Here is a 9,883-nt window from a genome sequence, read left to right as displayed (position 1 = left end):
TGACATCGTGATCCACCCGCCTCGGCCTCCCAAAGTGCTGGGATTACAGGCTTGAGCCACCGCGCCCGGCTGAGATGGCTGTTTGAAGAGGCAGGCATGGAGAGGCAGCTTGGATGGAAATTTCCAGATACAGACTGTGATCTTGCTAAGAGTATAACGACCAGTACTGTCCAACTCCCTTGAGACCAGAAAAAGAGGAAATGAGGTCGGGTGCAGTGGCTCCCGCCTGTAATCCTAGTGCTTTGGGAGGCCAAGGTGGGAGGATCACTTGAGGCCGGGAGTTCAAGATCAGCCTGGGCAACAAAGTGAGACCCCATCTCTACAAAAAATTAAAAACAAAAAAATTAGCTGGGCATGGTGACGTGTGTCTGTAGTCCCAGCTACTCCAGAGGCTGAGGCTGGAGGATCACTTGAGCCTGGGTATTCAAAGCTGCAGTGAGCCGTGATTGTGCCAGTACACTCCAGCCTGGGTGACACAATGAGACCCCATCTCAAAAAAAAAAAAAGAAATTAGTATGATTCTCTGTGGTCACTGCTGGCTTACAGGGAATTCTGCTTTCTGGGCAATGTCACCATCTGAACTGTGGCAGAGACCCAGGCAGGAAGCCCCAGACGGCCCTTATCTAGTCAGAATTGTCAGAGGTGATGCATGAAACCCCTCCTTGGTGCATGTCTCCTTTTTGCAAGCAATTCTGATTCTGGCGGCTATTTGGTTTATAAGTATCTAAAAGGATTCAGCTGGGCATGGTAGCTTATGCCTGTAATCCCAGCACTTTGGGAGGCTGAGGTGGGCAGATCGCCTGAGCTTAGGAGTTCAAGACTACCCTGGGCAACATGGTGAAACCCCATCTCTACTAAAATACAAAAAATTAGCCAGGCATGATGGGGTGCACCTGTAGTCCCAGTTACTTTGGAGGCTGAGGCAGGACAGTCGCTTATGCCCGGGAGACAGAGGTTGCAGTGAGCTGAGACCATGCCACTGCTCTCCAGCTTGGGCTACAGAATGAGACTCGGTCTCAAAAAAAAATAATAATAATTGAAGCACTGCAGGAAGTAGCTGTCAACCATCAATAGGAGTTTTAGAAAAATACACAAAGTTGGCTGGGCATGGCGGCTCATGCCTGTAATCCTAGCACTTTGGGAGTTCAAGAGCAGCCTGGGCAATAGTGTAGTGAGACCCAGTTTCTACAAAAATTTAAAAAATTAGCCCAGCATGGTGGTGCATGCCTATAGTCCCAACTACTTTGGAGGCTGAGGTAGGAGGATTGCTTGAGCCCAGGAGGAGTTCCAGGCTGCAATGAGCCATGATTGTGCCACTGCACTCCAGCCTGGGCAACACAGTGAGACCCTATCTCAAAAAAAACAAAACGCAAAGCTGTCCAGCTGTCCTAAAAAACCCTGAAGGCACACCATCTATCATTTAGTGAAGCTTGAGGGGACCAGTGCCATTTCTCTGCCATGTCTCTATCATAACTCATATTTTTGATGATGGCTCTGTTTAGAAAATTACAAATGGCTTCCACTATGAAAGCAGTGACATTTGTGTTATATTTTGATGAGTTCCATAGAGGATGCTGAACTAGAACATTGTTGGTGTATTCATTTTGAAAGCCAGACACAGTGGCGCACACCTGTAGTCCCAGCTCCTCAGGAAGCCGAGGCAGGAAGATCACTTGAGCCCAGGATTTCTTGGCTGTAGTGTGCTACACTGATTGGGTGTCTGCACTAAGTTTGGCCTCCATATGGTGACCTCCTTGCAAAGGGGACCACCAGGTTGCCTAAAGAGGGGTGAACTGGCCCAGGTCAGAAACAGCAGGTCAGAATTCCCATGCTGATCAGTAGAGGGATTGTACCTGTGAATAGCCACTGCACTCCAGCCTGGCCGATATAGCAAGGCTCTGTCTCTTTAAAAAAAAAAAAACAGGTAGATGGAAAATAGTCCACTGTTTTTAGTTTTTTATTATTTAGATTAAGCATCTTTTCATTTCCATTGTGGATTGCCCATTGTTCTATAGGGCTGTTGTTTTTTCTTATTGATTTGTAAGAGCTCTTTACATATTAGAGATATTAGCCTTTTTTCTGCTACGCTTGTTGCACAGTCTCTCTACTCTCTGCCGCCCAAATTGTTTGGCTTTGGTTGGTGGTGGGATTTCTCCTCTTCCCTATATAGGAGGTTTCTGTTTTTTATAATTAGATTTATTGGTTTCTTTCCTTGCATCTTCTGAGTTGAGTAGTGCGCCTTCTCCATTAAACAGAAGGGGCCGTTTGCCAGCTGTTCCAGATAACCAAAGCTTTACTGTATTTGGAATCTGCTCATTCTAGTGGGTTCTGTGAAAGAAGATGGTGGGACTGTATCTGATTTTTCTTTTTTTAAAGACAGCTTCAGACCAGGCATGGCGGCTCACCACTGTAATCCCAGCACTTTGGGAGGCCAAGGCAGGTGGTTCACTTGAACCCAGGCATTTGAGACTGGCCTGGACAAAATAATAAGACCCTGTCTCTATTTTTTTTTTTTCAGACAGAGTCTCACTCTGTCACCCAGGCTGGAGTGCAGTGGCACGATCTCAGCTCACTGCAACCTCTGCTTCCCAGGTTGAAGTGATTCTTTTGCCTCACCCTCCCAAGTAGCTGGCATTACAGATGTGCACCACCATGCCCAGCTAATTTTTGTATTTTTAATAGAGATGGGGTTTCACCATGTTGGCCAGGCTGGTCTTGAAGTCCCGACCTCAGGTGATCCTCCTGCCTCGGCCTCCCAAAGTACTGGCATTATAGGCGTGAGCCACCATGCCTGGCCTGACCCCATCTCTATTAAAAAAAAAAAAAGAAAGTAAAAAAAAGTAATAATAAAAAATAAAAATGGTTAAAAAAGACAGCTTCCTTTCTCCCTGGAGTTAAGATCATGAACTAGAGAACCCTCCAAGTCCCCTCCCTCCCTCCAGGCAGACAGGTTCAGGGTGGCATTTCAAAGAGCCTGTTTGCTGACAATTAAAAAAAACAAGTTTGGGGTAACTGCAAAACTGGTCAAACAAGAAGGGTAATTTGGGGTTAGGGCTGCATTCTGTAGGAAAGGGAAGGCTCCAGAGCCTGGTAGAAACATGTCATACTCTATTCAGAGTGGGTGCAGGCTTGAATTTAAACTATTAGAGGCTAGGCGTGGTGGCTCATGCCTGTGATCCCAGCTACTGGGGAGCTGAGGCAGGAGAATCACTTGAACCCGGGATGGGGAGGTTGCAGTGAACCTAGATTGGGCCACTACACTCCAGCCTGGGCGACAGACTGGGACTCTGTCAAATAAATAAGTAAATAAACTATTAGAAAAGCCACTACATGCTTGAGAATTAAAATCATCTGATTACCTATTTTCTGAGTTCAAAGAATGGCAGCATTCTAGACAGAAAGGTTAAGGGTGTAGTGGAGCAGCCTTGGCTCTGGAGTTGTGTCTGAATTGCTGGCACTCCACGTGTAACCCTGGCAGGTCATGTGTCTTCTCTGTGACTTGATGTCCTTGGACTGCACCAAAGGCAAACATAAGCCCAGAGCCTTGGGTGGGTGATGTTGAAACAGGCTTCAGCCCAACAATATACACAGCACTTCCTGTTTGCACAGCACTTCTGGGCTGTAGAAACCAAAGGTCCTGAACCTGGAGTGGTTAAGTCACTTGGCCAAACTCACACCAGAGCTGAGATTCAAACCCAGGACTGTGGATGCCACTGCTTCAGTGCCACTGCCCCGCTTGATGCCACTGCTAATCATAGGCAGCCCACTTCCAGATGCTTCCAGATTAACTTCAGCATGCGTGTTTACATAACACAGAGATGCATGCAGAGCTGCCTCTCCTGCCAGGCCGGCAGCGTTCCCAGCCCCTGCCTCGCCTCCCCTCTCTTCTGGGCTCCCAGCCCCAGAAGTGCACTGGCGGCAACACATTCCTCCCCCACTGTTGAGCAGGAGCTCTGGGCCTGTGCAGTGGCCTCACACACAATGACAGCTGCTGTTGGGCCCAGCTCCTGCTGACCACAGCGGCCTCGTGACCCTTGAAGCGCACGGTCAGGCGAACACAAAACAAAAAGCCTTTCTCCCTGCCACCAGGGCAGGGCCGCTCAGAACCGCACAAGGACACTGTAGAACATTTTTCTGTGTCTCTGAAATGCATGTTGAATGACCCGAGTCATTGAGAAAAGCCAATAAGCCACCCATGGTCAATGATTATCTGTCATCAAGCCCTGCCATCATCTCTTCACTGGAAAGCTTTGGTTGAAAGCCAGCCAGTGGCAGTAAAAACAATCACGGTCGGTGCTTCGGGCCCTCACTTTGCACGCGTGACACCTCTCACAGCAGCCCTGCAGAGGAACATCCTAGAAGGATTTCCATTTTATAAGTAGGGGAACTGAGCCCCAAGTCCCTTCGTGTATCCTCTGCCATCCGGGTTGGACAGGTGCTTAAAACCAGTGCATTGGGGCAGTCTGAACCATGAGAGGGTGTAGAGATGGAGAGGCTGGCTGGGAAATCACTGACAGATCCCACATTTCCCACAGTTCATTCATTCATTCATACATTCCTTCCTTCCTTCATTCATTCATTCCACAGATGTCATACAAGTATCGACTGGGGTCAGGCACCAGCTGGGTGCTTGGGGCACAGCAGGGAACCTGATCTCTGCCCTCTTCTGAGCTCAAGTCTGGTGGGAAGACTGTTGCTTTAAAAAAGAAAAAGGTGTTACACACGTGACTATCGTCACTGTAACAGAGAAATGTACTTGGAAGAAAAAGTAGAAGAAAGAAATAGGACTTTTATGAGCAAAAAAAAACTGACATTACTTTTTCCAATATTTTCTATGAGAAAATTCAAACGTGTAGCAAAGTTGAAAGAATTTTACAGCAACTTGTACTCGTACACCTACTACCTAGATTAATATTTTACTATACCTATATATCCATATATCTACCCATCTGTCCATCAGTCTAATGTAAGCCTTTGGACATGATATTTTTTTATTTTTATTTATTTGTTTTTTGAGACAAGAGTTTCACTCTTGTTGCCCAGGCTGGAGTGCAATGGTGTGATCTTGGCTCACTGCAACCTTCACCTCCTGGTTTCAAGTGATTCTTCTGCCTCAGCCTCCCAAGTGGCTGGGATTACAGGCATGCGCCACCACGCGTGGCTAATTTTTGTATTTTTAGTAGAGACAGAGTTTCACCATGTTGGTCAGGCTGGTCTCGAACTCCTAACCTCAGGTGATCTGCCCGTGTCAGCCTCCCAAAGTGCTGGATTACAGGCGTGAGCCACCGCACCCGACCTATATTTTAAATTTTTTTGGAGATGGGATCTCACTCCGTTGCGCAGGCTGGAGTGCAGTGATACAATCATAGCTCACTGCAACCTTGAACTCCTGGGCTTGAGCAGTCCTCCCACCTCAGCCTCCTGAGTAGCTGGGACTACAGGTACATGCCCACATCTGGCTCATTATACATTTTGGGAGAGGAGGATGTAAAGCCATCAGCTGGATCTGAGAAGCAGCCATACCTCCAAATGGGTTTTGCCAGTCCCCGTGTGTTCCATCCATGGCACCTGCCTGCCTCCTCTGTCCTCCCATGAGGGTTGGAATTGGCACCCCCTGGTGGCACTGTAGTCATTGGCTGGGGTGGGGGGGGTGGAGGATCTTGGCTCCGGGGTTATTATGTAATTCAAGAATGCATGGTCTTTCCAGAGAGGCAGTGGTAGCAGTGCTGGAAGGAAAACACCTTCCAGGCTAACAAGTGACATGACCTCCAATGTGGCCTCTGATGTGGCCACCCTAGGGAAGGCTTCAGCATGGCCCCTTGCTGGGAGATTTGCCTTTGCAGATATTGGAAAGAGGCTCAGTTGCTGAGAGGAGACTGCTCTCAGCAACTGTGTGAGCCCAGTGTGAGGACAGCATGCCCAGAGCTTGCAGCAGGGGAAGGTGGGAGCCCTGGCCGTAGCAGGGCCTCACGGGGGAGCTCAGAGGAAGTGGCAGGGTTGCAGGTCAAGGATGGGTCTCATTCAGTGGAGGTTCTGGTGGACCCTGTGGCTTCCATGATAATGTCATTTGCTGGGTCACAGCGCCTGACCCTAGTAATGATATTATTGAAGTCCAGGTACTAAGTGCTCACCACTCGCCAGGCACTGCTACATGTGTTCGGTGCCTTATTTTTAATTTCTTAAAGAAGCGTATGAAATAAGTACTATTATTGCCCCATTTGACATGTGAGGAAACTGAGGCACATAGCGGCGAGGAGACCTGCTCAGCTGAGGAGTGGTCATGCAGGATTCACACCCCATCTGTCTGAAACCCTAGCCTACCTTCTTTCCATTGGGTTGTGGAGTGTTTCCTTAAATGTTTAATGCTGTTTCTCTCACGCGCCTCTTTTCATAGCTGCAATTAGAATGTTCTAGATGGCTGGCCAGGTGTGCAGGGTCTCCTTTGGTGGAATTCGGCTGAAGGAAGTTCCTCCCCTAGCCCTCTTGCCTCATGCAGTCGACTGGTGCACACACTGAGGCCCCTGTCTGGCCTCCTGGGCATTGGCATTTCACTCCCATGGGGCTGGCACTCGCCTCTAGCTTGCTCTGGGGTCTTTTTCACCTGTGTTCTGTGGCAGGCTTAGCAAGCTCACTTTTCTGGACTGGAACAAGGACAATGAGATGTCTCAGAAGCCCAGCAGTCTGTCTTCAGGCTCGAAAGTGAAGTCTACATCGAGCCCGCTCAGTAAAGAACCTGCATACTTCCTTCATGGAAGGAGCAAGATGTCCTGTGACAGCCTGCCATGGGGGTGACAAAAGAGGGAGAGGAGGAGTGGCAGGCAGCAGGCTGCTCACATTTTAGCAGATCCCAGCCCTTCCAGGAACTGCCAGGCAGTTTCTAAGTCTACATTTTATCAACTCCAAGGTGTTACTTATACGACACTCCGATATATTATGACCCATGAAGAAAGGAAAATGCCTCCATTTAAGAACATTCTACTGGGTGTGATGGTGTGTGCCTGAAATCCCAGCATTTGGGGAGGCTGAGGCGGGAGGCTCGCTCAAGTCCAGGTGTTGAAGCCTGCATCTCGCCACTGTACTCCAGCTTGAGTGCCAGAACAAGACCCTGTCTTTATTTTATTTATTTACCTTTCTTCACTGTTACTTGCCAAAGGACCCTGTCTTTAAAAGCACACATAGGTGCATGCAGATGGCGTCACCTGGAGCAAGCTTAAGCTTCACACTACTATTGAAGACAATGGCTGAACAAATTAAGAGGGCAGAAGTCCAAGAGTGTATTTCACACCGCCAGCCGAAAACACTTCAAGGCTAAGAACAAAGCCAAACCAGTTACCTCTAATCTTAAGAAGATAAACGCCACGAATGATGAAAAAGTCAGCAGAGCAGACGAAGCGTTTGTATTCAAAAACCGCAGTCACTTCTGCACTAATCTAATAAATGTACAAGAGAGATTTGCACACTCTCAGAAGGCCTTTCTCCTGAATCTCTGCAGAAAGAACTGATTCCTCAGCAGCATCATGAAAATAAACTAGTTAATATTGATGAAGCTACAAAACTAATGGCTCAGTTCTAATATAGTGGTGATGCATCCAATTTCCTCAAAAGACCCATAAATTAAATGTTTTATACAATTAAAAAAAACACATTGTACAGCTCTGGACAAATTTTTTTTTTAAATTCAATCACAGACACAAGAGACAAATTTTTATTACATCCTTATTCTATGAGCTTTTTTCTATTTTAAGAGTTAAGCACTTTAAAAAAAAACTTTTATTAAAAACAAAGACAGTTTAGGTCTACACAGGGTCCTGATCATCAAGCTCTGTGATGATCATCAAGATTTGAGACAGAGTCTCCCTATGTCACCAGGCTGCAGGGCAATGGCGTGATCTCTTGCTCACTGCAGTCTCCACTTCCTGGGTTCAAGCAGTTCTCCTACCTCAGCCTTCTGAGTAGCTGGGACTACAGGTGCGCACTACCACATCCAGCTAATTTCTGTATATTTAGTAGAGACAGGATTTCACCATATTGACCAAGCTGGTCTTGAACTCCTGACTTCAAGTGATCTGCCCGCCTCAGTCTCCCAAAGTGCTAGGATTACAGGCATGAGCCACAGCTCCAGGCCAAAAAATTTTTTTTCATTAGCTGGGTATGGTGGTGCGTGCCTGTAGTCCCAGCTACTCCAGAGGCTGAGGCGGGAGGATCACTTGAACCTAGGAAGTTGAGGCTGTGGTGAGCTATCATACCACTGCACTCCAGCCTGAGTGACAGATCGAGATCCTGTCTCAAGAAAACCCCCCCAAAAATGCCATTCTGATTCCAGAGATGAACCAAATGTGCGTCTTAACCTTGGATTATTTATTTCAAGCCATCCTCATCACACCTCTGTGATTGGTGCTGTGGCCTCATTTGCCAGGTGGGAAACAGGAAGCTCAGAGAACTGAGCTGGGGGCTGCATGCAAGCCCATGCTGCCTCAGTAACATCCAGAACAACTCAGCTCTCCCTGGAACACACTACGTGACCCACCCCCCATGTCCCCATGGCCCTGATAAATCACTTTTGCTGGGAATCTTTTTTTCTTTTGAGTGCAGTGCCTGGGTGACAGGTGGCACGATCTCGGCTCGCTGCAACCTCTGCCTTCCAGGTTCAAGTGATTAAAGGAAATCTCAATCTCTCTTCTCATTTTGTCCCCAGATTGCCTTGGGTCCCCAGTGTTTACTCCCATTAAGGCAGACATAAGCGGCAACATCACGGTACGTACCTGGCCGGGCAGCCACAGGACTTGCATCAGGAATCTAAGCCCACCTGGGTTCCCAGCACCATGGTCTCAGCTGCAAGCTTCCCAGCCCGAGGAAGGGGAGGGAAACATGGAAGATGGGCCCCAAGCTTGTCCGATTTGGGCTCGATGTTCTTGGCCCTCCTCCACGGTCTAGCCTGACTGGGACCAAAGTCTAATTAAAGTGTTGACCCTGAGAAAGAACCTGCTGGTTTTTCATCTATCCCCACCAAAGAAGTAAGCCCCTAAGTCCACAGTCAGCATGCATCTGGCCCTCCCCTTCTCCAATCCTGGTAGTTCCTGATGTCATCTCCCCAGCCATAGACTCCCTCCCTGCCTGTGAGAATCCACGTGGGGCCCAGCCAAGGGCTTGGGACATGCTGCATGGTCTCATTTCTCCATCCCAGCCCTTTGAGGCTGGTCCTGTGTTATCCCCTTTTTACAGATGAGGAAGCTGAGACTCAGAGGGGTTGAAGGACTCACTTAAGGTCACAAGCAAGTAAGTGGCAGAGCTGGGATTCAGACCCAGGCCTAGCCGGCTGCATCTCAGAGGCCTTCGTTCCTGGACGTCTGAATCCTTGGAACCTATTTCCACTTGTCCACCAAAGCAGAACTTCAGATGCTTGGTGTCTGAGGCAGTGTCAGTAGCAGCTGGAGAACATGGATTCTGTACCAACTGTGTGACCTTGGGCAAGTCTGTGCCCCTCTGTGAGCCTCAGTGTTTCTGCCTGTAAAATGGGATAATGACAGCAACATCAGGGTTGCCACTGGGATCATATAAGGCAGTGCCTGTAAAGCACTTGGCAAATCCTGGTTCACGCGAACAGTCGTAGTTATAAGTGTTGTCCCTGCTGCTCCTGGAGCACAGGAAGGAGCGGGAGATGCCGGTGGGGTGCTCTTCACCCAGCATGCGGGCCGGATGTCTGTGGGGGCAACTTACCCAAGGGGAAATCCTGTGTGCTCCATTTCAGAAAATCAAAGCGGTGTATGACACGAATCCAGCCAAGTTCCGGACCCTGCAGAACATCCTGGAGGTGGAGAAAGAAATGTATGGAGCAGAGTGGCCCAAAGTAGGGGCCACACTGGCGCTGATGTGGCTGAAAAGG

General features: G+C 48.4%; 1 protein-coding gene across 2 annotated transcripts in view; it reads left to right on the top strand.

Moving 5' to 3' along the window:
• The window catches only part of LOC108313357 (glycolipid transfer protein), a 31,508-nt gene that overhangs the window by 13,883 nt on the left and 7,742 nt on the right, over positions 1–9,883 (top strand). For both annotated transcript variants that reach the window (XM_017541747.2, XM_017541738.2), the window contains exons 2-3: positions 8,696–8,754; positions 9,749–9,880. In XM_017541747.2, the coding sequence (XP_017397236.1) occupies positions 8,696–8,754; positions 9,749–9,880 (191 nt within the window). The remainder of the gene's footprint in view (positions 1–8,695; positions 8,755–9,748; positions 9,881–9,883) is intronic.

This window comes from Cebus imitator, unplaced genomic scaffold (assembly GCF_001604975.1).
Source record: "Cebus imitator isolate Cc_AM_T3 unplaced genomic scaffold, Cebus_imitator-1.0 Scaffold8, whole genome shotgun sequence".
Classification (NCBI taxonomy): Eukaryota; Metazoa; Chordata; class Mammalia; order Primates; family Cebidae; genus Cebus; species Cebus imitator.
Note: the sequence above shows the minus strand (reverse complement) of the source record. Positions and strands in the feature narration are given on the sequence as shown.